We start from the raw sequence: 27,374 nt of genomic DNA, 5'->3' as shown, positions 1-27,374 counted from the left end.
ACTGCAAACTCACAACTGTGCAGCCAAACTGACTCTCGATGTTGTTTATCTCCTGCTGTAAGTCTGGTGAGGGGCTAGTTCTGGAAAGAATGACAATGTGTCCTCCCCCATGCAGTCCAATGAACTTCACTGTTTCAAAGCCCAGACCACTTAGACCACCTGTGACAATGTACACAGAGTTCTTTTGGAAAAGCTGGTTTCGCTTAGTCAGCAATGGAATGTCTGACAATGTGCCTTTGGCGGCATTATGACCCAGTATAGATAACTACTGTTTTAACAAGCTTGGTTGTTACACAACTAACTAGCTTGCTGTCGAAGCACAAACTGGTTAGGACTATAGGCTAGGATTTAGCCAGTATGATTTCGAGCCTGTGTGCTGACATATTAGTTATGATTATGCATCTAATAACACAGCCTGTTTCCTTAGGCCAGGGTGACGTCACATGGACGCCCCTCCTGTGTAACATCAGACTGACCCTCCTCAAAGAAGCTCTGTTTCCACAGCAGCAGTGTCTGACACCAGCAATGATTCAATGGATATGATTGTGCAACTAAAGTTTGTAATATATATATATATATATATATATATATATATATATATACATCGTTATTATTATATAGTATAATAGTACTTAAATAAACTTGTTGGTGGAATAAAGCCTAATGGTAATGGGTTGTTTTGGTTCTTGCTGACACCGAGCCTGTGATGGCTGTTGGTGTTTAAGAGATATAATAATAATAATAATAATAATAATAATAACATATATATATTGTATAGCGCTTTTCCTGCAAACATTGCAGCTGAAAGTGCTCCAATCATTATATAATCATTTAATTATTTAGTCATTTAAAGGCAATATTAAAAAGATGGGTTTTTAGTCTTGACTTGAACATATTTGCTGAGGTTGCATCCCTATTGTAAACTGGCAGTACATTCCACAATCTGGGTGCATAAAATGAGAATGCAGCCTCACCAAATCTCTTCTTTTGTGAATGTGGTACACAGAGAAACATATGATGATCTCTCCGTCTCGTAGCCTCTGTGTTGTGTTTGTTCCAACAATTCTCTGTGAAGTCGCAGCTCTCGCACAATACACAGTCGGCAGCAATGATAGACGTCTTACGCGGGTTGCACTATTCTTTCAGATAATAGATGAATTACTAAAGTGTAGCTTTAGGGACTAATTCACCATCAGCCTGCACAATAATCACTTCCCATGTGGCCGCGGGAACAGCTAATAATAATAATAACTTTTTTATTTGTATAGCGCTTTTCCTGCAAACATTGCAGCTCAAAGTGCTCCAATCATTATATAATCATAATTTCATTTAAAGGCAATATTAAAAAGTGTTTAGTCTTGACACACCCACAATTTGGGTGCAGAAAATGAGAATGCAGCCTCACCAAATCTCTTTTGTACATGATGTGGTACACAGAGAAAAACAGCATCAGAAGACCTGAGAGCTCTATTGGGCTGATATACTAGCAAAAGGTCTGAACATATTCTGGTGCTGTGCCAGTGAGCGCTTTATAAACAAGCAGAAGGATCTTATAATCTATTCTGAACTTAACAGGAAGCCAGAGTAGAGTCTCTAAAATAGGATATACGATACATAATATGGATATACATATAACGTATGTTATATGTATAGATAACCGCTACAGTAACAATTGACTCCAGCAAGAAAAAAAAACTACACAAGCTCTACCATTCAGCTTATATTATTTTTATTAACACATTTAAGAGAAGGTACAAAATCTACACTAAGACGGCAGAGGCAAGGATCGTTCCACATTTCATTTATCGGAAGACCAGACGTCAGCGGATGGTCCGGCGGCTCCGCCTCACTGGCAGCAGCTCGTGTCGCAGGTCTTGCCCTTGCACACGCACCCGGTGGCGCACTTGGCACACCCGCTGGGGCAGCAATCACAGCAGCCTGGGGGGGGAGGGGGGGAGAGGGGGACAGAGGTTAGTAACGACTGACACCTGAGTGGATCAATGAGGTCAATTCAAAGGGATTTATTGCACTGCCGTTGGATTTACGTAAACACTGGTTCCACATGATCGAAAAGTGTTTAAAGCAACACAAATTTGGTTGAACGTTAGAATAATTGAATAAAAATCAAGAATATGGGTTGATTTAATAAAAACATTCCCATCGTGTGGAACCAATGTAGACACTTTTACGCAAATCTTAAGGTATTTTATTCACCACCAGTGTGAATTAATTAATTTATTTGACACGTTTTTAAAATGGGGTATACAGTTATCGGCTCCAAAGGAGCCTAAAAAGCATACACGTATAAAAGAGAAGAAAAAAACCGTCAAGGATAACACAAGAAAACCAGAGGCTTATTTCCATTGAGGTCCTTTGATGTAAAAAGATGTAGCAAGTGTAGTAGAGGTTATCTGCCGGGTCAGGAAGGTCCCGTGGGGGGGGCAGTATAGCTTCCGGGTTAGTCTAATGTGGGGAACGGCCATGCTCTGTAATGCTCTGCACTTATTACTATAAACCAGTTAATGTTTACCCGCTGTCCGCTCATCATTATTATATTAGGAAGATATCACATCTGGCGACGAGATAAACGGTGAACTTGGAGGAAGTTGTGGAAAAGACGAACAACTTGTGAGTTCTAGAACGCGGACAACTCGGCTAATGTCGGAGGACGAGGGAGCTAATAGTGATAACCCAGACGTCGAGATGGCTACCATGATGGTCGGAACACTCACTGCTTTTGACAGTAACACCCAGACGTGGGAGGAGTATGTCGAAGTTTTGGGACATTTTTTCATTGCAAATGGGATTACGGATGCGGATAGGAAGCGGGCAATATTGCTAAGCTCTGTAGGCAGTCGGACATACAGTTTAATGAGGAACTTGTTAAGCCCGGACAAGCCTGGTGAGAAGACATATGACGTCTTGACCGCACTGCTTCAGTCGCATTATAACCCGAAGCCCAGCGAGATAGTCCAAAGATTTAAATTTAATTCAAGGATTAGAGCGGCAAATGAAACTGTGACGGAGTATTAGTGCAGCAGATTAAATCAATATTTCATAAGAATCGTTCACTTGGTGATACAAGCACCAAATTTGGCACAAATGATGTCCAGGATGTACTTTCTAAGAAAAGTACGGTTTCCAGCTGAAAATCCAAGATGGCTGCCACTTTTCAAGATGGCTGCCTCATCAGATGCAAAATAACGTTTTTTGGAGTAGAACTTGAATGAACAGAAATGGGTTAATGGTCCAAACATCAAAATGAATGTATCCTTACTGGAACTCAATTGTGTCAATTAAATTCCAATATGGCCCACCAGTTTTCAAGATGGTGGCTATTACGTAACTCAAAATAAGCGTTTTTGGAAGCTGTCTGATCACAGATATTGCATTAAATTGAAGGGCAGCATTCATCACCATTAATTGAGATGATGTGGTCAACCATCTGTCGACATCACTGCTGTGAAACTCACCATGGGGTTCAGTCCACCATGCAGAGAAGAAGCGAGGTCTTGAATTTGAAGTGGGCATTACCTCACTCTTGCCCCTTCTTCGTGATGAGGCACATTCTGTTGCCACAGTGAGGCATTCCATGAACAAAGTCAGGGATGCTATTGCACACCTCAACCCAAACCAGGTTCCCGTGATAACTGCAGACCAGCCTATTTATGCTCTTGCCAAACAAGTCCAGTGGCACTGGCCTGACCTGTAGCCTATGGTGAGGACAAATTTGTTGTAATGTTTGGTGGACTCCACATAGAGATGGCTGCATTCAGATCACTGGGGACCCTGCTTCAGAGTAGTGGGTGGACAGGTGCTCTTGTGGAGGCTGGGGTAGCTTCTTCTGGAAAAGCTGACTCATTTCTTTCTGCCTCAAGTGTCACAAGAACACGCCTAATGCACCAAGTTACAGCATGTTGTCTCTACATGCTCCGAAAGGAAGCATATGAGTACCATTGTGCAGAGGAGAATGAAGGAGCCCTGAATTTCAGTGACTGGTGTGATAAACGCAGGGAGGAGAGCCCCCAGTTTCAATTCTGGGAGCTTGTGTTGTCAATGGAATTGGTGGTTTTCTCTTTGGTCAGATCTTTCAGAGAAGCTAACTTCAACTTGTATTGTCAAGCACTGTCTGCTCTAATTCCATTCTTCTTTGCAAACAACAATGTGAACTATGCTCGATGGCTCCCCATCCACCTCAGAGACATGGCGTCTTTGGAGCAAACTCATCCTCAGGTTTCCCATGAATTTCAGCTTGGAAAGTTTGTGGTCCACAAGACTCACAGGGAGTTCTCAGGCTTACCCATTGACCAAGCTCACGAGCAGGCCAATGCAGTTGTTAAAGGTGATGGTGGTGCCATTGGCCTTACAGAGGATCCATCTTTACTGAGGCGGTGGATGGTGTCTGGACCAGAAGTTAGCCAGTTAGTCAACCAGTATGAGTTGGCATCTCAAGTCAAAGAAGCAAACAAAGATGTCAGGCATCATGAGCAGACCAGTCAGTCTCAGAAGTCCTTCACTGACAAGGTCCAAAAGTTGTTTGATGTGATGAAGGATCTGGGCAATCCTTTCCAGGAAGAGTCCAAAGATCTGCTCACATTGGACACAAAAACCATCGCACATCCCAGTGCTGCTGAGCTTGTAAGAACTCACTTTGAGAAAGGTCAAGCTGCCTTCAGAGACTTTTTCAATGGTCTGGGGGATGAGGGTTCCTTCTATAAGCCTATTAAAAAGAACAAAGCCGACTTCTTTCGCCAAGAGGCAGCTGCAGCTTCCAGTGACATGAAGAAGCAGGTACTCAAAGATGACTGTCGTCTGTTCTCGCAGCTTTTTATATCGTGCCAATCACGAGAGTGTGACCTGCTTGAGTTCTTTAAGCATGAGAATCAACCTTTCCCTGCTGCACTGAGTGACACAGGGAAACTCCACTCTGGCCAGAAGTCTCAGCTTTCAAAAATTCTGGAAGCTACCATTTCTCCTCCTGACAAACAACCAGAATGTGATGCCATTATCATTGATGGTTCCTCTCTTGTGCATTCATTGTCTCCTACGACATCAAAGACCTTTGAGGAATATGCTGTCCAGGATGTAGTTCCAAAAATCCAGACCTACTCATCAAAGTATGAGCGAACAGATATCATTTTTTATGTCTACTGGACTTCAAGCCTGAAGGCTGAAACTAGGTCAAACAGAGGTATGGGAGGTCGACAAAGAGTGACAGACAAAAACAAACTGCCACCCAACTGGAAAAGCTTCCTGCGAGACAGCAACAACAAGACTGAGCTCTTCATGTTCCTAGCCGACAAGATAGTGACCCTGTGTCCCAACAATGTCATAGTTGTGACCAAAGGGGAGCAGGCTCTATCAAACAAGCCCATCAGCCTTGAAGGCTTAAGTCCATGTAACCATGAGGAAGCTGACTCCAGAATCTTCATACATACTCTTCATGCAGCCAAGCAACAGATGAAGTCTGTGTTGATCAAGGCATGCGACACAGATATTCTTGTTGTTGCAGTCAATGTTTTTGCGACTCTTCAGGATGCAGGCTTAGTAAGGCTTTGGGTAGAATTTGGCCAAGGTTACACTAGAAGATTCCCGTTCGCTACACTGGTGTCAGAAGTGGGATGGAAGGAAGGCCATCGGAGAGGCGTGTCCACGTGAGGGACTTGACATAGTGAAGCGTGAGGGCACGCTCTCCCGAACGGTGAGGATAGTGTAACGATCCTGTATGAGGCCCCGTTAACAGCTCCTCCAAGGGAGTTAACTCTCTTGGTCTAATGGTTAGCGCGGCCGTCGGTTATGTGGGAGGTCGGGGTTCGACTCCCGCATGGGGCGAGTTACACTAGCAGATTCCCGTTCGCTACAATATATTTCAATGTATAGGCCATCAAAATAGGATTATTCAGTCAAAAACGCTGTTTGAATCCATTTCGAATGGTGGCCATCTTGAAAAATGGTGGCCATTTTGTTTTTTCAAGTGGAAACCGTACTTTTCTGAGAGAGTAGGTCCCAAAGCACTTGTGTGCCAAATTTGGTGCTTGTATCACCAAGCGAACGATTATTTCATTAATCTGCTGCACTATATGTGGCAGTACTAAGAGAGCTGGCTCAACATTGCAACTACGGTGACAAATTGAAAGAGATGCTACGCGACAGGCTCGTATGTGGCATAGCAGATGATCGCATACAGCGGAGATTGTTGGCGGAGGCGGAGCTAACGTTCGACAGAGCATTGACAGTCGCGCAAGCCATGGAAACTGCAAATAGGGATGTGCAGGATCTGCAGTTGGGACCGAGAACGCTGGACAGTACTGTGAGTAAAGCTGTATCCCATGCGCCAGTGTATAATGTGAAGGAAAAACAGAAGTGGCAAGGACAAACAACTCCATTGTTGGCATGTTATAGATGTGGGGGTGAACATATGGCAAGGGACTGTCGTTTTCTCAATGAAAAGTGCCATGGCTGTGGGAAAAATGGGCATGTGAAGAAAATGTGCAAATCCTCAACTCCGGATCAACTTAAGCTTAAGGGAGGAGGGAAGTACAAGCAAAAGAGTTTTAGAAATGATAAAAAGCAGTCTGCCCATCACATAAGTGAAATGTTTCAAGCGACGAAGATGTGTTTACTATGTACAATCTAACAGAGTCCAAGTTAACAAAAGTTGATCCCATTACCACACAGCTTAACATAAATGAGAGTACTGTTAAATTTGAAGTGGATACTGGCTGCAGTGTGACAATCTTGACAAAGACGGAATATGCCAAGCTATGGACAGCAGGGGGCACAAAAGAGCTGCAGGATTGCTCAGTGACTCTGAAAACGTATACAGGTGAAAAAGTACCTACACTGGGAGTAGCAGAAGTGACTGTAAAGTACAGAGACCAAGTAAAACAGCTACCAGTAGTGGTCGTAGCAGGCACAGGACCCAACCTGTTGGGCAGGGGATGGATCAAAGAGCTAGGAATGAACTGTGTGCTGGTGAATAAAATGGAGCAGCTACAACTGACATTACAGGATGTGCTAAAGCAACATGAGGATGTGTTCAAAGAGGAACTGGGAACCTGGGTAGGCCCACCAGCGAAAATCTATGTCAAGGAAGGCGTTGCCCCAAAGTTCTATAAACCTAGACCAGTCCCCTACGCCATGAGGAAGAAGGTGGAGATCGAGTTAGAGAGACTCACAGACCAGGGAATTATTGAACCAGTGAAGTTCTCTGAGTGGGCAGCACCGATCGTGCCTGTGTTAAAGTCTGATAATTCAGTGCGCATATGTGGAGACTACAAAGTCACTGTCAACCAGGTGTCGAAGCTTGAGCAGTATCCAATCCCAAGATTGGAGGACTTGTTTGAAAAGTTGTCCGACGGGGAGAAGTTCAGCAAACTGGACCTGAGCCATGCGTATCAACAGGTGACACTTGATGAAGCATCCAAGCCATATGTCACTATTAACACGCACAAAGGTCTTTTTCAGGTGAATCGTCTTCCATTCGGGGTCTCCTCCAGCCCAGCAATTTTTCAAAGGATGATGGAGAGTCTGGTGGCCGGCATTCCAAATGTGGCCGTCTATCTGGATGACATTTTGCTGACGGGGCGGAGCGACCAAGATCACCTGGCCACACTAAACCAGGTGTTGACGCGGCTCCAGGAAGCTGGCCTTCGTCTGAAACGCAACAAGTGTGCATTCATGGAACAGGAAGCAGAGTTCCTAGGACATAAGGTGGACGCCTCGGGATTACATCCTCTACCACACAAGGTCAGTGCCATACAGAAGGCACCAGCACCGACCAATGTCACAGAACTGAGAGCATACCTTGGCCTACTCAACTACTACAACAGGTTTCTGCCAAACCTGTCAACATGGTTATCGCCTTTACATGAACTGTTGAGGAAAGAGACAACATGGAAATGGGAGAAAAAACAGGAGAGAGCTTTTGAGGAGTCGAAGCGACTTATGCAGTCATCTAAGGTGTTAATGCATTATGACAGCCAAAAAGATCTGATCCTGTCATGCGACGCTTCTCCGTATGGAGTGGGGGCGGTGTTGTCACATCGCATGCCAGATGGACAGGAGAGGCCCATCAGCTTCATGTCGCGGACACTGACGTCGGCTGAATCAAACTATTCACAACTGGACAAGGAAGGTCTGGCGGTGATGTTTGGCATCCAGCGCTTTCATAAATATGTATATGGAAGGAAGTTCGTCATTTGCACTGACCACAAACCCTTACTATCTCTCTTCAATGAGATGAAAGCTGTGCCTCAAATGGCATCCCCTCGTATTCAGCGGTGGGCAGTAACGTTGCTAGCGTATGAGTACGAGATTGTTTACAAGCCAGGGAAATACCACAGCAATGCAGATGCCCTGAGTCGACTCCCTCTGCCTCATCAGTCCACAGAGAGAGAGCAAGAAGAACGAGTGCTGATGATGGAGAATGTGACCCTCGTCTCGGCAGCGGAAATGAGGAAATGGACAAGCAGGGACCCTGTGTTGTCCAGAGTGACAGAGTTTGTCCAACATGGTTGGCCGTCACAAGTCCCAGACCCAGCTTTCCAACCGTATGCTGTTAGGAAAACAGAGTTAAGTGTGCAAGATGGCTGCGTACTGTGGGGCTCACGGGTGGTGGTTCCGCCGCCTGGACGAGACGCTTTGTTACAGCAGCTACATCAAGGTCACATTGGCATCACAAGAATGAAAGCCTTGGGGCGGAGCTACTTCTGGTGGCCAAAGTTGGATGCGGACATCGAGGCTGTAGTCAAGAGATGTGTCACATGCCAAGAACACCGCAACTCGCCAGCTCCAGCACCACTTCACCCATGGGAGTGGCCAAGCAAACCATGGCAAAGGCTGCACATTGATTATGCAGGTCCGTTTATGGGACACATGTTTTTGATCCTGATGGACGCGCATTCAAAATGGATGGATGCTTACCCGGTGACAGCCTCGACTTCAGCCATCACCATTGAATGTCTACGGAAGAGCTTCAGCATTCAGGGGCTACCAGAGACAATTGTGTCTGATAATGGCTCATGTTTTGTAAGCACGGAATTCAAACAATTTATGCAGAAAAACGGCATTGAGCACATCACCTCTGCTCCCTATCATGCTTCCTCCAATGGCTGTGCTGAGCGTGCAGTCCAGACATTCAAGTCAATGATGAAAAAGGCAGGTGAAGGGAGCATCAACACTAAGGTGTCAAGAGTGTTGTTTAGTTATCGCATTACACCACAGTCCACCACAGGGCTGTCGCCTGCTGAAATGTTGCAAGGTCGAAAGTTAAGATCCACACTCGACCAAATTCATCCAGACCGTCGAACAAGGGTGGAACGAAAACAAGGCATCCAAAAGAAGCATCATGACAAGCAAGTTTCAGGGAGAAGTTTCCAGGAGGGGGACACAGTGATCACAAGGAACTTCAGTCATGGGCCTAAGTGGATACCTGGGATCATAATCAAAATCACAGGTCCTGTTTCCTATAAGGTCATGCTGGGAGATGGCAACATTGTGCGCAGACACGTCGACCAGATACTGGCCAGACCTGAGGACAAGGACTTGATGGACCCGAAGATTAGAGACCCTCCGGGGCTGCCTGAATTGCCATCAGCAGCTGTTGCAATGTCAGATAATTCCATTCCTGAGGGAAACAGCTGTGTTCCAGGGGAAAACTCTCCCGGACCTGCAGAACCTGCTCCGGACAAGTCGGGAACATTAGTGACTGACAACCTACCTCCAGGCACGCCAGTGCAGTCACAACAGCGGATCACTCCTGTGCGACAGTCGCATAGAAGAGTGTCCAGGCCAAGTTATTTGAAGGACTTTGATGTTTAAAAAAAAAAAATATATATATATATATAGGGAAGGGGACAGTTAATGGTAGTTATGCACAGGTAGTTGTTTTGTTTCATGGAGTATATACTGTGTGGGTATTTGTTTTTGGATTTTATTAGAAGAAGCTCATAGCTTAAGGGGGGAGGAATGTAGTAGAGGTTATCTGCCGGGTCAGGAAGGTCCCGTGGGGGGGCAGTATAGCTTCCGGGTTAGTCTAATGTGGGGAACGGCCATGCTCTGTAATGCTCTGCACTTATTACTATAAACCAGTTAATGTTTACCCGCTGTCCGCTCATCATTATTATATTAGGAAGATATCACAGCAAGGTAGAAAGATAAGAGGGAGTAGGACAAGCAATGACATTGGCAGGAAAATCAGCAGGACAGGTTTGGCATACAGGCAGTAGTTTACAATAATAACAATGGTATAATCCATCAGACAATAAGTGATCCTATAAATAGAAAAGTTCTAGGCCCTCATATAAATGACTAAAGAGCCATTTCTTCAGATGACTTTTGAAGCTGCTCAAACTCAAGAGAGTTTTAAGTTCTTTAGGTAGACTGTTCCATTGTTTGGTAGCAGAGTACAAGAATGATTATTTTCCCATCAAGGTATTGCATTTATATGGTACAAAATCAGTAGAGCTCCCTCTAGTGGAGTATTGGTGGCATTCCCTAAAATAATTATGGAAATACTTATTTAATACACCCAGGATAATTCTTCGCACCAGGCAAAGTTTAATCATTGAGACAATAGCATCAACCTTGAGCCACCTAAGGCTTGCAAAATGAGGTTTCGAGGTGAGTACGAGGGAAGCTTCAATACATTCCCGACAAACTTGTTCTGAGAAGTCTGTAACTTATTCTTTAGCTTATTGTGTATGCTACTATACCATGATGTGCATGCATAGTCGAAATGACTTTGTACTAAAGCCCCTGCTAAGATCGGTAAAGCCTTCTTATCCAGGAATCTAGGAACATCTCCAAAACAAGTGAAATTGCAAATAACAAAACAAATGTAAACAAACGACTTTACCTGAGTGAATGGTTTAATCGAGACATGCAAGCTCAATTAACACTTCATAGACACGGATCAATGGCAGCAGCAGATCATTAGCAGCAGTCAATCACCACGTTGGAAACGTTTTGAAAAAGCAAAAAACAACAACTTACTTTTCTTACAGCAGGTGGTGCACGAGCAGTTGGTGCATTTGCAGGATCCAGCGCATTTGCAGGTTCCCGCTACAAACGTCACAAACACGTCAAACAATTAGCATGACATGAAACGATGAACATTATTATTATTATTAGGATTGTTAATCTCGCTGGTGTTGTAGAGCTGCTCTGCTCTGCTCGTTGCGTTGTAGACTTGTCTTCAATGTAATGACAAGTAAACGACACTTTCATAATCATCAATGATCTTGTGACTCTGATGTCTCTGTGGAGCGGACACTTACTCTTAGAGCAATCACAAGGGTCCATGTTTAAGGTCGCGTCTCCCTTCTGTATCCCAGTGGAATGATGAAGTACAACTTCTGTCTCTGCGAGCAGTCAGCGTCTACCCTCCCCTCGGCGGTGTCCCTTTTTATACCGTCCGGGTGGCCGTCGGAGGGCCGAGTGCAAACCCCCGCATGACGCGGTCACGTAGCCCATGACTAACACGCTGCACACGACCTCCTTTCAACCACAAAGCGCGAAGTCAACTTCCCACGGAGCACGAGTTGCTCTGTTGTTTCCATCTTATATAAGCTTCATTAACATGTCCATCTGCATTAATGTCAACACAAATATGCAACTACACACACACACACGCCTACTTCGAAAGTTTAACGCCATCAATACGTTGTTTATAAAACTCTTAACATATCCCATAAATCTGGGTTTTGGGTTTAAAACTGTTAGGCTGTCATTGTTTATCTTCAAGTTCAACAGTACAGTAGGTTTAGCAGAAGGCTGAAATCACAATGTGGGAAAAGTGTGGTAGATTTACATACACACACGGTAACTAATCACAGCGTGCCAGAACTGTATCCAGGCTGTGGAACAAACAAACACCCTTTACAGGGGGGGTATTCCATCAACGTCACTAAAGGAAAATCCAGGCTTATTTTGATTATATCAGTAAGTATATAAGTATACAAAATAAGGCTGTATATTAAAATCAATCTTATCAAAATAAGCCTGGATTGTTCTGGATTGGATTGTCCTTTAGCAACCTTGATGGAATACCCCCCAGGTCTATACAGAATCACAATCAGAATTAATTTTATTACATCAATGTACGGATACACAGAGTACAATTCTTGGGTTCCGGTTCATTAAACATTGGCATTGTTTTTGCAGCAGAATACAAGATCAATATTCAAATGGAATAACATGAATGATCTTTATTGTCATTGTAACGGGTACAGCAAAATTGAAATGCAAACCCTAGGTGCTAACAATCAAAACACAGTCCTAAGATAATAAAAAACAAGAATGAGACATAAATAGACATAAATAGGGGGATAAGTGATCGGTAGGAATCTGAGAATGTATCTATTATGTAAACGTATATACTTCTATACACTATATGGCCTATTCACAGGGGGTATAGCAAGGGGGGAGTTAGCATGTAACTGTGTACTTTTATAAACATATGAACTAGTAACATACAGTATATGAAAACCTAACACAAGGATGTAAACTGTAATGTAAAATAAGCAGGATATAAAAACAACAACAATCAACAATAGTATCAATAGCAGCAGAATGCAAATCACCAATGATACACAGATATGCATACATTATATAGGTGTATCTCAAATCAAACTAAAACCCAATGATCATTAAGTACAGCAAGCTGTCTGTTGTGGACAGTCATGCTTGTCGTGTCTGCACACGGTACACAAAACAACCTTTCATTACTTCCCTTTTTGTCGCTCTCCCCGGAGGCAATGAAGCGCAGCACTCCCCCCCGAGTCTGCACCCCGCCCGGGCAGTGTTGCCTGCTCGGGAGCAAAGTAAACAATCGGTATATAAAACAGTGATTCTTTTGCACTCGTCTCTTCGTCCGAGAGAGTCCTCCTCCCCGCTGTCAGCATGCTCCCTCGCCCCGGGAGGAAATGAGCTGCGTCATACTGATGTGAACGTCACGGTCGTGTGTGATGTGTCCGGTAGAGATACTGCTGCTCAGGCAGAATTAGGACACCAGAACAGTACGGTAATAGACACCTGTCCTGGCCGCCTCAAATAAAAGATTACAAATAGCACAAAGCTCGAGAATTAAAGAAAGAAAGCAGTGCGACGGGAGAAACACGCCCACCGCCACGCACGTGTCAGCTGATCTCTCCTCTGGTTCTGTCTCTGTCTGACTGGTTCTGTCTCTGACTGACTGGTTCCAGGGACGCGGGAAGGGGGGTGCTGAGGGTGCTGTAGCACCCCCTAGCGGCAGGCAGAAGGAGCTCCTCCTGCCTGAATTTAAAAAATAAAAATATTATTCAAACAATAATTTAAAACAATATAATAACTATTGTTGCTTTTGGGAATAAAAATAAATGTGTTTTTTGTAATAAATGTAAAAATGTGTTTGTTAGTTTTAATGTTAGTGATCACATGGTCATATCTTGCTAGGGAATCTCTGAGTTCTTTAGCAAAAATGCTAAATCAGCCAGAACAATTGAAGTGGAGTTGGAAGAAGATGCTGATGCAGTTGCTTGCTTCGCTTAACAACACTCCCATTAATGCTCTACTGTCGGACGTTGTTGAGAAAGAGCAACAGACGGCCAGAAACGTATTAGAACTGATATTCAGATCCATCCGATTCTTCGGCAGCGAAGGGCTTCCGTTAAAAGTGCCACCTCTAGATTGGATAGGGAACGCATAATGGACTGTACACGAACTATTTTCCCAAACTGAACATGGGTTTTACTACCACTGTACTCAGCAACACTAATCAAGTGAGTTTCAACCATGAGGGGTGTGTCACACAGAGTGTATTATTTTTGAGGTACTGTCCAGGGTCCTGAAGACATCTAGCTTGTATCCTGATTGAAGGTGACAAAACAGATACAGTTTTATGTTTCTGTTATGCCATGTAAGTAGCCTAAATCAAAAGACAGTAACGACTTCTGTGTTTAAACATGTAATAAAAGCGATTGGTTGACGGGTGGTAACTTGCAGTAAATCGACGGCGATGCGCTAAATCGAGAGATTTACACGTAGATGGAGATTTTTTTTTTTTTTCAAACAAAAAAGATGCGGGGCTATTCAGAAAACATTCCGTGAGCTTAGAATGATAAGGTTCTATCTCCGTTTAGAATGATAAGGTTCTATCTCCGTTTAGAATGATAAGGTTATATCTCCGTTTAGAATGAGAAGGTTCTATCTCCGTTTAGAATGATAAGGTTCTATCTCCGTTTAGAATGAGAAGGTTCTATCTCCGTTTAGAATGAGAAGGTTCTATCTCCGTTTAGGGCAGTTCAGAGATATTGAGCGTCAAAGTTTTTACATTCCATTATGTTCTGTGAGATGGAACCTTTGTATTTTATTAATTACTAACTCAAAAATGTCAACATTTTAAAAAATAACACCACACAGGCATTAATAAACACCCGATGGATCAGATTATATAAAAAGCTCAATTTTGACAAAAATGGAGATAGAACCTTATAATTCTAACGTCACGAGTTGTGCGCGTAGCCATCCAGCAGGTGGCGCAACAAGACAGTGCGTCCTTCATATACTTAGAGAGAGAGAGAGGCGGGAGGGGGGGAGAGAGGGTGAGTTTATCGGTGAACCGAATCTTTCTCCAAACGCTTCTCACACGCACCCTTTTTTGCAAGCCAAGCGTGATATCCGCGATGTCTCCGCAGACACTCTCCTCCTTTGGCCGAAGCCCGGGGGTGCTTTAGGAGGTAACGGCTGTGCGCTGCGCCTGGAGACAGGAGACATCCACATGCCCAGGCAGCAACCGCCCAAGAACCGGCGAGGGGCTCTCTCCCGTGGAGACCCATGTGCTGACTGCTTTTGGGGAAGGCGGGAATATAATAGGAATGCATCGGAGGATGGAGCTTCAGAGATAAGAGAGATTCTGAATTCTATGTATGGGCGTTTCGAAAAGGTGGGGACTCTTGGGTAAGTCGTGACGTTAGAATTATAAGGTTCAATCTCCATTTTTGTCAAAATTGAGTTTTTTTTAAACATAATCTGATCCATTAGGTGTTTATTAATGCCTGTGTAGTGTTATTTTTAAAATGTTGACATTTTTTGAGTTAGTAATTCATAAAATACAAAGGTTCCATCTCACAGAACATAATGGAATGTAAAAACTTTGACGCTCAATTATCTCTGAACTGCCCTAAACGGAGATTCTAGAACCTTATCATTCTAAGCTCACGAAGTGCTGACGTGAAGGTCGTTTTTAAGTGACTTGGGTCTCCGAATTGGTTGCTTTACTCTTTACTTCCACTGTGGTGAGTTTAACCATGGAGAAGGCACAGGCGCAGCCCCAGGGTCACTTGGGGTCACTGGCCCAGAGCGCAGAGGGTTCGGCGGGGGACCTCTGCAGGATAACCGACGAGGAGCTGCGCAAGTGGAGCAGAGAGGAGCTGGTGCGACGCCTGCGTGGGGCAGAGGCCGAGAAGATGAGGGCCATCCTGGACCACGGGACTATGATCCGGGGGGTCAACCGGAGACTCCAACAGCACCTGGACGAGATCCGGAGTTTAAAGGTGAGGGAAGGAGAGAGGTCCGAGGTCCGAAGTGTTTAGTGATGTTCTGATAATTTAATTTATCTGTTGGTTGTATCTTGTATGTTCCATATCGGTTAATCTGTCAATTGTTACAGAACATATCGTGACGTTAGAATTATCTTATTATATTATTATAAGGTTCTATCTCCATTTTGGTCAAAATTGAGTTTTTTTTATTACATAATCTGATCCATTAGGTGTTTATTAATGCCTGTGTGGTGTTATTTTTAAAATGTTGACATTTTTGAGTTAGTAATTCATAAAATACAAAGGTTCCATCTCACAAATCATAATGGAATGTAAAAACTTTGACGCTCAATATCTCTGAACTGCCCTAAACCTTAGAGATAGAACCTTATAATTCTAAGCTCACGATATCTAATCGTTCAGGAGGATACTGTTTCCTACTGTCCACGAACATAATAGGCTTATTCCATCTGCATAGAAAGAAGTAACACCTCGATGATTTTTGGGCTCTCTTTTTCAAGACAAACCAAGCCAATTAGGCTCTTGTTGCAGACAGGTTACTTAATCCCTAAAATCTTAACCTACAATTATAAGACCAGCATGATTGTTTTGAAATCCACATTAACAGAGAACATTCGATTAACTTATTGCATTCAATATGTTTGCACAAATAGGCCATCGTATATGTTTTGCCTACCTAAATTATTATGTGTCTGCTGATAAGTCAATTCAAGTCTAAAAAGATTGTCAAGCAGGAAATTGGACAAAATGTAGCTTATCGGCCATGAAAAGAGTCTTCAACAAGTGCGTGCACACACGCGCACACACACACACACACACACACACACACACACACACACACACACACACACATGCACGCCAGGGGCGGATCCAGGTTATATTTGTGGGTACAGAAAGGGTACAGTTAAATTGGGGGGGGCCACCCAAAAACAACAATAAAAGTGTAGGCCGCCACCGACCTCTCTCTTCAACATTTAGATTATAAGTGGAAACAATTACTTTTCTTAAATGTAATAGTTACACAGTGTATTTATGTCTTCATCGTGTTTCTGTTGGCTACATTAACTATTTCACCTTGTAAGGAAGGTGCATATAACCTTCTCATTTTGCACTGTCAACATTAAAATTCTGATGGACCCCTTGTTCATGATATTCTCATCAACATCTGGCTCTTATGTGCAATAAGTAAGCTCAACAACAGTAGCCTAAGGCAGAATAAGTGGGTGCAATGTAATGTGCAAGAATAACTCTATTTACAGCACTGTAAATGTTAACATATTGCAATATTTATTATATATATTTTTAATAATGATATCAATCTAATCAGATCTTCAATTGTAGTAAACAAGAATTCTCACATAATACGCAGCACTTAATACATTCTCACAGTGAAATTGAGAACATTAACAACTATTCTTTTTTATCACTAATTAGTAGGTGTGTATCGGTTCCCGGTTGATTAATTGCTGAATACCTCCTCTGTGTCTGCTCCTGTGTGTGTGTGTGTGCGTGTGCAAACCAGACTGTTAACCAGAAGCTTCAGGAGGACAACCAGGAATTGCGGGACCTGTGCTGTTTCCTGGACGACGACCGCCAGAAGGGCAAACGCGTATCGCGGGAGTGGCAGCACCTGGGCCGCTACAGCGCAGGCCTCATGAGGAAGGAGATGGCCCTCTACCTGCAGAAGCTCAAGGAGCTGGAACAACGCCAGGGGGAGGTAATAAGTGAGAACCTGGAGCTCAAGGAGCTGTGCATCCTACTGGATGAGGAGAGGGCAGGTGGGGGTGGAGTAGGGGGAGGGCAGGGTGCCTGTTGCAGGAGCTCCAGCGACAGTCAGAGTAGTTTGAATCACACAGGTGGTGCTACTACGACTAGCCTGCTTCGGGATGTGGGGGATGGGAGTAGCACCTCCAGCGCTGGAAGCGCCGACAACCCTGATAGTTCCCGTCATAAACCCTCTTACTTGGGCTCCGGCCCGAACTCTATACCCAGTCCCGCGCCTTATTCTGACCTCAAAACACAGGGCCCAGGGCCAGGGCCCGCAGGCCGCAGGCACAGCGCCAGCCAGGAGTACCACACCTTCCCCCAGTCCTGCAGACCCCGTGGGGGATCCCTCACCAGCTCCGACGGCCCCAGGGGACTCCGGTGGCCCACCACCCCAGAGAAGCACGGCAGGTCCCCCACCGCCGGGGGAGGAACCGAGACCCACCCCAAACTCAGCGGTGCAGACGACGACACGCCGGCCCAGGAACAGCTCTTCGGGCCCGGGCAGAGTGGGGGCTCGAATCAGGATCCTGTCCAGTCTAGTCCGGATCTCTCCCAGAGACACAGAGCTGATACGCTGGCGGTCGGGGTTAGTTGCGGGAGCCCGGAGACGAAACAGGCACCGACGGGGACGCCCGAGCTCCTGAGGAAGGGGCGAGTCGTTGCGGGGAGCCCTGAGGTGTTTCGCCACCATGACCACCACAGCCCCGGCCCAGACCACATGAACGGGAGGTGTGGAGGCAGCGCACCAGGCAGAGAGGTGGCCCAGAGGAGGACCGTAACAGACGATCTTTCCACTCACCACCGGAGCATTTACAACAGTGTGCATGGTGCGTTTAACAACCTTAGTAATAATACTTTTGTTTATATTTATTTATTTATCAGGGGGAGCCATGCAAGACATAATACTTTTCCCCCCAGTGTATGTGTGTTTACACCGTTTAGGTTACTGGAAGGTTAGGTTATTAGCACAATTCTATCCTCTTGGTATCTCTCACTTGGGTGGGGGGGGGATTTAGGGGTGGGGGTTTTGGGGGCAAAGAGGTTATGTCACTCATTCCAGGGTGTCTGGAGTCAACCAGGTAACCCAGCTGTGTGTGCTCAGGGCTGTGAGTCAGATAACACAAATAAAAGCTCATAAAAACATACACACACACACACACACTTCAGACATACACACAAAAACACACAACCTGTGGTTATGCCACTAAGCATAGCAGGGGTCCTGTCTCATTGGAGGATATCAGAATCAGAATTCTTTTTATTGTAGTATATTTGCACATACAGGAAATTGACTTGGTGTGGTTGGTGCATAGGACATAAAGACAGCAATATAATTTAAAAAAAAAGGACCGGCACCGGTCCGCGGCCCGGTGATTGGGGACCACTGGCTTAGGGTACGGTCATCCCAAGGATCCCAGTTAACACCTTCCTACAGTATTTTGATATTCAGTAGCCATTAAATGAAGTATACGATCAAGTTTAAAAACTGTATTGTTGCTTTACGGGCCGTTGTTGATGGAGGGTTTTCAGACGTATTGAATAATGATCATTTGAGAAGAAGGCCCTATTCTGTGTACCCTAGAGCTTGTTAGTATGCTTTAGAGGACAAATGATAGTCAGAACCGGAGGTACTATTTAGAATAAGGCCTTTGTGTTCACTAACCCCCCTCCCCCCCCGCCCCCAGCCATTCTCTCTGCTGGCTCACACACACCATGGAAGCAGTGTCTATTGGGAAATAAATGTCTCTGACTACTAGTGCTCACTCACCTCTGACACCATGAGCAAACGACTGTCCTGTCTGGGAGCTGCCACGTCCTAGCACTGATTCCCTCCTCTTCTTTCTCTGTCTCCTCCGACCCTCCTTCTTTTTCCTCTCTTTCCATCTCTCTTCTTTCTACCCTGTCTCTCTCTTTCAATCCCCACTCTGTTCTCTATCTCCAAGCCAGCCTCTTTTTCTACCTCATTCCCGACTTCACCCTTTCTCTCCAAGCCTATACCTAACTCTTTATTTCTCCATCCTCCCACAGCCTCCTCCTTTGGTCTCTCTCAATCCCACTCTCCTCCTCTCTCTCCTTCTCTTTCTCACCTCTATTTTGAACCCTCTACCGGCAGCTGTTTTCTCTGTCCTTCAAAGCACTGCCACCAACTGCAAGTATACATTAAGTTTCACAGTACAACTGTGTTGTAGTCTTGAGCAGGCTAAGTTTTATTTTTTTGCATTTATTATTTACATTTTTTTTTTACATTTTTGGCATTTAGCAGACGCCTTATTCCAAAGCGACTTACAATCAATACATTTGAATACTAAGCATGTGAATCAGCAATCCACCATTCGTTGCAGGAAGAGTAATCTAGCTCGGGCCTGGGGCCACTGATAGAAGAAAAAACCTTCTCCCTATCGCCTTCTACTAAAACTTTTATTATTTTTTTTTTTTTTTTCTGGAGAAACTGAGAAACAGTACAAGGGGGGCAGTAGAAGTTCTTAGGGACACAGTAGAGGGGAAAGCGGGTGTCTTTAGGAGACGTAGTGGTGAGGGTCAGAAGATGTCTCAGGAGGAGCAGTTAAGATGTAACCTGAAGAGATGGGTCTTCAGTCTACGACGGAAGATGGGTAGTGACTCAGCCGTTCTGACGGCCGTGGGGAGCTCATTCCACCAGCGGGGAGCCAGTGTTGTGAAGAGACGTGATCGGGCAGCCCGACTGCTGTGTAGAGGAGGTGGGGCCAGTCGGCCAGCCGAGGTGGAGGAGCGGAGTGAGCGGGCAGGGGTTTGGGTTTATCGATGGCTCTACTGACTGAATGCCTAGTGTGTTTACTGTTTAATAATTGAGAAGGCTTTGTGACAAAAACATTTTTACGTTTTTATTTTATGGTAGCACCTACTATGAATCACCTGGGTGCAATGCATTATGAATCCATTGTAGAGGCCATACAGTAATCCAGGCTGCTCCAGGAGCTACTCTACAATATGCTGTGTATCAGTGTGTATGTGTATGGGTAGGAGTGTGTATGACTATGTGTGTATGTGTAATGAATGAATGAATGAATGGACTTTATTGTCATTGCTACAGTACAGGTACCAAACAACGAAATAAGTGTGTAAGGCTAGGTGTACGCATTGTATAGTTATAAAATCAAAGCCTAATGCCTGTGGAAAACTTTCTTCCAGAGATGTAGCATGACCTGACCAGTAAAAACATTTAGAGATGGCGCTACCTTAACTGTCAGAGGGAGACTGTTCCATAATAATACCCATGAATAATAAAAAGAGCTCAGAGCGGCAGTACTGTTCACCCTAGCCACTGTGCAAGAGTGTACACTGGCTCTAGTATTATGCTCATGCTTGGAGTGCACCATCCCAACTTGACTGCTCAGGAAAGCTGGGGCAGTCCCATTTATGACCCTGGACATAAGTTTCAGCTTGAGCTGTTCAATGCACTGCTCTACTGGAAACATGTTGACTGCTCTAAATTCAGGTACCCCCATATGGGTTCTGGAGGGAGCGTTCAAAATGTAACGGATCATGTTACTCTGATCCCATCAACCTTCTTGATTTGACCCAAATAAAATAGATTTGGTTTTACCGTTTATTGTCAATTAACCACTCCCTTACCAATTCAAGTTCCCTGCTCAAGGCTTCCTCTATCCCCCAGCATCAACATTATTTATATAAATGGCAAACAGCATTAGACCTAGAACACCTTTATTAACATTGAGAAAACTAGACTGAACTCCATCTACTAAAATACATTGAGTCCTATCCTGTAGACCACTGAGTCCTGTCCTTAGAGAGGTCAATACAAAGGCTGCACAATGATGTTTCTTATCCAGGGAGATCACAATGTAATTTATAACTTGGGATGCAGCAGAGATGTCCAGACCTAAAACCATAATTAAACGGAGCACATCAGAGAATCTGTCGTTGAGATAGGGCGGTGATATTCAAGTGAATTCAAGTCGCTGCAATCATCAACTATTATTGAGGAGAGGGAGTACACAGGCTGTCTTCCACACTTTGGGAATAGTACCGGAGTGTGTTAGAAGGCATTGTACAGTAATTGCATTGTGGTTCAAAGAAAGTGCTACCCAATCTTAGTCAAACCAGATTCGACTGCTCAGAGAGTAGGAAGCTGTGAGAAGACCAGCTGTTACCCTTGTAGTTCTTAGGTGGACATTTGCTGATTCACGAGAAAATTCAAGACTCATTAGCTTTGTATTGATTCACGAGCTTCAACAACTCATTAGCTGTGTGTTGCAATGAAGCCTTACTGTTTGTTGGCTAGGGTATAATTGCTGTGGTACCAACAAATTCAGTATTTTAGAATGGCTATGTTTAGAGGAAACTAAAACATAATTGTTGCCTCTGTCTGTGGATTGCCCAACACAAATATTCAGTCCCTCTTTGAGTAAAAAAGGATATTGAAAGATAGAGGGGGCATTATCAAAAACCAAGACTTGTTTATATTTTTGTTTATTTGAAATATTCTATATACAGCATAATGTTTAAATTGTCCCTTGAAGTGAAAGCCTCTATCTTGACTTGATGTGACAGCCTGGCACTGTTCTGTGTAGGCTGTTTAGGCAGTATGGGCCTAATTTAATTAGGTAGGGCTGCTGAACTGTGCTCTGGGTTTAAATGAGGAGTGGTGATCTGTGTGTGTGTGTGTGTGTGTGTGTGTGTGTGTGTGTTTGTGTGTGTGTGTGTGTGTGTGTGTGTGTGTGTGTGTGTGTGTGTGTGTGTGTGTGTGTGTGTGCTTGTGTGCGTGCGTGTGAGCATGTGTGCATGCGTGTGAGTGTGACATTTAGGCGTCAAGCTGGAATTTAATTTCTTCCCTCTTGAGATCTCGACCTCTCATTCTCAGAAACTAAAATCATTTTCTCGGAAGACACCAATATTCCCTAACACCCTGGCCGGTGTCTGCAGTGGCATTGAGATGGAATACAAGTTTTGCATTAGGCACTTGCTGGTTTAACTGAGCATTTTCATTGAAGGTGTGCCATCTCAACCTGTGTGGCTTTGTTGGGAGAGCATAGCACTAGAATGCTTAGGTTGTGGGTTTGTTTCCCACTGAGATCATATACAGTACCAGTCAAAAGTTTAGACACACTTTCCCATGAATGGGGAAGTGTGTCCAAACTTTTGACTGGTACTGTACGTATACAAAAATGTATGCACTACTGCAAGGTTAGTCAGACAGACTATTCAGTCTTTGGCAATACATTTAGTTAGAAGAAATCACATTTAGATAGTAAGACTAAAAAACGAACTAATATAGACCAATATCCATTCTCCCTTTTATTAGCAAGATAGGTATAGTAGGTTTATAATCAAATTACAAATTACCTACATGAAAATAAGATTCTGGAAAAGTTTCAGTCAGGTTTCAGGTCAAATCATAGCACAGAGACTGCTCTCACTAAAAGTTGATCTCAGACTAAACACTGATGCTAATACGTTCTCCGTTCTTGTTCTCTTGGACTTAAGTGCAGCATTCGAGAACAAAGGTCTCTTACATTTTTTTTTCTTCTTTATAGTAGAGAAACTGGGGAAGTGGGGATGAGGAGATCTTTAGGAGGGACAATTAAGATGTAGCCTGAAGAGATGGGTCTTCAATCTACTGCGGAAGATAGTTAGCGACTGCAGTCCTGACAGTAGTGGGCAGTTCGTTCCATCAGATGGGCGCCAGAACAGTGAAAAGTTGTGACCGAGAAGTGTGACTGCTGCACCCACGTAGAGGCAGCAGTGCCAACTGGCCAGCCGAGCAGGAAGAGTGGAGTGGCTGTGCAGGGGTTTGGGGGCTGACCATTGCTTGAAAGTAGGCGAGCACCAGGGTTGCGAGCTGCCACCGGGAGCCAGTGAAGGGTGCGAAGGAGGGGGATGATTATGGGAGAATTTGGGGAGATTGAACACCAGCCGGGCAGGAGTATTCTGCATAAGCTGCAATGGTCTGATGGCAGAGGCGGGGAGCCCGGCCAGGAGTGCGTTGCAGTAGTCAAGGCGGGAGATCAGTGCCTGGACCAAGAGTTATGCTGCTTCTCTGGTGAGGTATGGACTCCTATCCTCCTGAGGTTGGAGAGGAAGAGAACCTCATCAATCGTCTTCAAAACTGGGTTAGTCTCTCAGATTGCTTTCTAAGCTGGTTCCGTACCATGTATTACAGGGAGAAAGGTTTATCTCAGTCTTGGAGATCATGTATCAGATGAGTATGATATATGTTTTGGTGTTGCCAAAGGAAGTTGCATCGGCCCCTCTTAGTATTCTCACTGTATATGCTACCGCTTGACGATATTATCAGAGCACACACTGTGAACTTCCATAGCTATGGGGATGATACCCAATTATACATCTCTGTTGAACCAAATACTAATGCTGTATGCTATATGCTCCCTCACTAACGATCTATCAGCTTCTCAATAAATGGATGAACGATACGTTTTTAAAGCTGAATGAGGACAAAACTGAAATCCTCTTACTTGGCCTCAAAAACAAACGCTTTTTATGCTTTTAAACAGCCTTGGGAATATAACTCCCTTGATTAAGTCAGAGATTACGGGCCCTATTATGCACTTCTTAACTTGCCGTCTTAAGTCTTAATTAAGACTAGTGTTGTTCCGATACCGATACTAGTATCGGCATGGCCACCGATACTTACAAAAATGCTGGTATCGGTATCGGCGAGTACTAACAAATAATAACTCCCGATACCACGTTGCGTTTTTCTCAGCTTGTCTGTAACCTGACACCGCCTTCCTAACAGACATGCGCAGACATGCCCAGGCATGCTCCTCCCAGAGCAGCTGCTCTCAACCAATGGCGTGGCAGCTTTCGTTTTCACTTTTCACTATCGCGGAAAAACAAACACGCATGCTGTAGAGGTGTAGTGAGGAAAACATGTCGGCGGTTTGGAGATATTTCAAGGTGGATAGTCCGGTGTGTACAACGGCTAAATGCACAATTTGCGGTCTCAATGTGTCGAGGGGTGGCACTAAAGCTGCCAGTTTCAATACTAGCAACTTAATTAAGCATTTAAAGCTAAAACATATTAAAGAGCACGACGAGTTTCTGTCATCTACTGCAGCGACAGCGAGCAAGAGAACGGATGGACAAAACAACAAATGCTGAGTAGCGCATTCCATAAAAAGGACCAGTGGGACGCGACGAGTGAAATGGCAAGAAAGATGACTGAGAAAATGTCTGAAATGATTGTGCTCTGTGACCTGCCCCTCTCCTTTGTTGACAATGTGGGATTCCGCCTTTTTATGGCTCACGCGGTACTCACGCGGTAAATGTTTAAATGCGGTAAATGCGGTACTCACGCGGTAAATGTTTACTTGCTGTTGCACTACTACTACGACTGTTTTATATCTTAAAGTTATTTTGTTTGTAAATGTTCACTTGCTGTTGCACTACTACTACGACTGTTTTATATCTTAAATGGATATTGCACTGATTGGCATCTGTGAGAGCCACATTTCAGGTTTTATAAGGGGTTGATTTTCTTGTCACCATACCAGGTAGACAATAAAAAAAAGTTCTATAGCATTCACTCTCTGTTGGTATTTTTTCCTGTTTTAAAAAGGTTTTGAGCAGTGCCAGACTAAGTGTTAGCAATAATTTTACATCGAGGTGAGTATGCGGCTCAAAAAACATTTTTTTTTTTTTTTTTTCCAAACGCCGTGGTATCGGATCGGTACTCGGTATCGGCAAGTACTGCACGGTCAGGTATCGGTATCGGTATCGGGATCAAAAAATGGTATCGGAACAACACTAATTAAGACGCACCGCCAGGTTAAGACCTACCGCCACCCTTATTATGCGCTTCATACGAGCTACTGCTATTATGCAGGTGTCCCTAGGCGCCCACACATAAGACGTAAGACTCCCGTGCATATATTACTCATTGTGGGAGTGTTCATATGTTAATGAAGTGCGTTAGGCGCCCCTGCTATTATGCGATCTGACTTTGCGCCTAGCACTAAGAAGTGGTTTGAAAAGTTCTTAGGCGCTAGACTTTTCATGCACGTTTTCAAACACGGCCGCTGCTACTTCTTCCCACGCCTGTTTCACCACCTCGGCTCGGGGAGGATTTCGCGCCGTTCCAAAGATTGCGAACTGACGAGCCTTGACCTCATGCACGAGCTTGTTACTTTCTTCTGCAGAGAAGCGCGCTGACCTCCTTCTTAGGACTTCCATAATAGCATAGCGCTAAAGACTCAACGCAGCCGGTTCTTAAAGGGAATGGCACCTGGCACGCTGATTGGGTTGATTGAGAAGACGCCCAAAACACACCCATGACTAATTTCTGGGCTTAGCGCCGGGTCTTAGGCGCCCACTACCGCACGCATAATAGCAAAGTGGCCTTGACCACGCCTCCACGTCTTAAGTTTAGATCTACCGCCTCGTCTTATTGCTTAAGACTTATGAAGTGCATAATAGGGCCCTACAAGTCTTAAAAAGGGCCGGTTTCACAGACATGGCTTAAGCCTAGTCCTGGACTAAATCACACTTTCAATGTAAAACCTCCATTGAAGATGCTTTTTAGTCCAGGATTAGGCTTAGGCCATGTCTGAGCAACCGGCCCTTGGTGTTATCCTAGACCCTGATCTGATTTTAATTCCCATATTAGCAAGGTGACCAAGACAGCCTTTTTTCATCTGAGAAACATTGCCATGGTGTGGCAATTTTTTTTTTAACTCAGTGGGATTCTAAAAAACCTGAGAGCATACTCCAGTCTTATCTGCTCTGCACTGGCTCCCTCTATCATTTAGAATCGACTTCAAAGTTCTTCTTAAAGCACTAAATGGGCTGGGACCAGCCTACCTTACTGACTCGCTTGACAACCTATACGCCCTCAAAAGCACTCAGGTCCTCTACTGCTGGTTTGTTGGAGGTTACTATCAAAACCCAAAAGAAAGTTGATGGTTGATGGTTGATGATCCTGCATTTATTAATTAGGGAAAGAATGTTTGGAGAAAAAAGGGTGAAGCATTTCTAGAGAAGAACACCTTGCCAACTGTTAAGCATGGAGGTGGATCCATTATGCTTTGGGGTTGTGTAGCAGCTGGGGGCACAGGCAATGTTGTGCAGGTGGAAGGAAGAATGGATTCCACCAAATATCAAGACATTCTAGAGGATAATGTTCGAAGGTCAGTCCAGAATTTGAAGTTGAAGAGAGGTGACAATGACCAAGACAATGACCCGATGCATACCTCAAAATCAACCATGAAGAACCTCCAGGAAAGACGGATGAAGGTTTTGGAATGGCCATCACAGTCCCCAGACTTTAATATTACTGAAAATCTGTGGAGAGATCTCAAACATGCCGTGCATGCAAGAAGGCCGAATAATATTTCGGAGCTAGAGGTGTTCTGCCAGGAAGAGTGGGGAAACATTCCAAAAACAAGAATTGAAAGACTCTTAGCTGGTTACAGGAAGGGTTTGCAAGCTGTTATAGTTGCCCGAGGAGGAGTTATAAAGCACTAGCTGACAGGGTTCCCAAACTTTTGCACAAGGCCTTTTTCCTTGTTTTATTATTTTTAAACTGTAAAAAGTTTAAAAATAAATAAATATTAATCTTGCTTTAAAATTTGATGAAATGTGCCATGTTTAACTTTGTAGCATTTAGAGGTTAGGTTTGCTTCTTTTCACTAAGATATTAATTGTAAAAGGCATTTTGACAAGGGGTGCCCACATTCTTGCACCCCACTGTATATAAAAAAAGATGATGATGATGATTATTATTATTATCATCATCATCAAAACTGTTTTGTTTTGTTATTATCAAAACTAACCCTAACAACAAAACAGCTAACCACCACACACACACATAGAAAATGAGCTGCCAGCCCACAAAAGTATTCAGAGATGTACACGCATGGGTCACCAACAGGCGGCCCGCGGGCCAGATGCGGCCCACCAAAGCTTTCCATCGGGCCCGCCGAATATTCACGTTTTTACTGAGGGAATGAGGGAAATACCGTTTAGAACATATATCATAGATTCATATAGTTCTTACAATGCAGGAGGAGTCAGACCTACCTCATTCACAAAGCTGCAGCCTTGCTT

General features: G+C 44.2%; 2 protein-coding genes across 2 annotated transcripts in view; one reads left to right on the top strand and one right to left on the bottom strand.

The window, feature by feature from the left end:
* Positions 1–1,713: 1,713 nt before the first annotated feature.
* On the bottom strand, positions 1,714–11,398 carry LOC308174147 (metallothionein A-like). Its single transcript, XM_080549214.1, has 3 exons — positions 11,280–11,398; positions 10,996–11,064; positions 1,714–1,938 (listed from the first exon to the last, which is right to left on the bottom strand). The coding sequence occupies exons 1-3, from the start codon at positions 11,302–11,304 to the stop codon at positions 1,847–1,849; spliced, it is 186 nt and encodes a 61-aa protein (XP_080405340.1). The 5' UTR covers positions 11,305–11,398; the 3' UTR covers positions 1,714–1,846.
* Positions 11,399–15,287: 3,889 nt separating this feature from the next.
* The window catches only part of LOC308173924 (uncharacterized protein), a gene marked incomplete at both ends in the record, with an annotated part of 18,897 nt that continues 6,810 nt past the window's right edge, over positions 15,288–27,374 (top strand). The window contains 2 exons of the mRNA XM_080548977.1: positions 15,288–15,533; positions 17,065–18,136. Coding sequence (XP_080405103.1) covers positions 15,288–15,533; positions 17,065–18,136 — 1,318 coding nt within the window. The remainder of the gene's footprint in view (positions 15,534–17,064; positions 18,137–27,374) is intronic.

Source organism: Nansenia antarctica (assembly GCF_963989245.1).
Source record: "Nansenia antarctica genome assembly, chromosome: 19".
Classification (NCBI taxonomy): domain Eukaryota; kingdom Metazoa; phylum Chordata; class Actinopteri; order Argentiniformes; family Microstomatidae; genus Nansenia; species Nansenia antarctica.
Note: the sequence above shows the minus strand (reverse complement) of the source record. Positions and strands in the feature narration are given on the sequence as shown.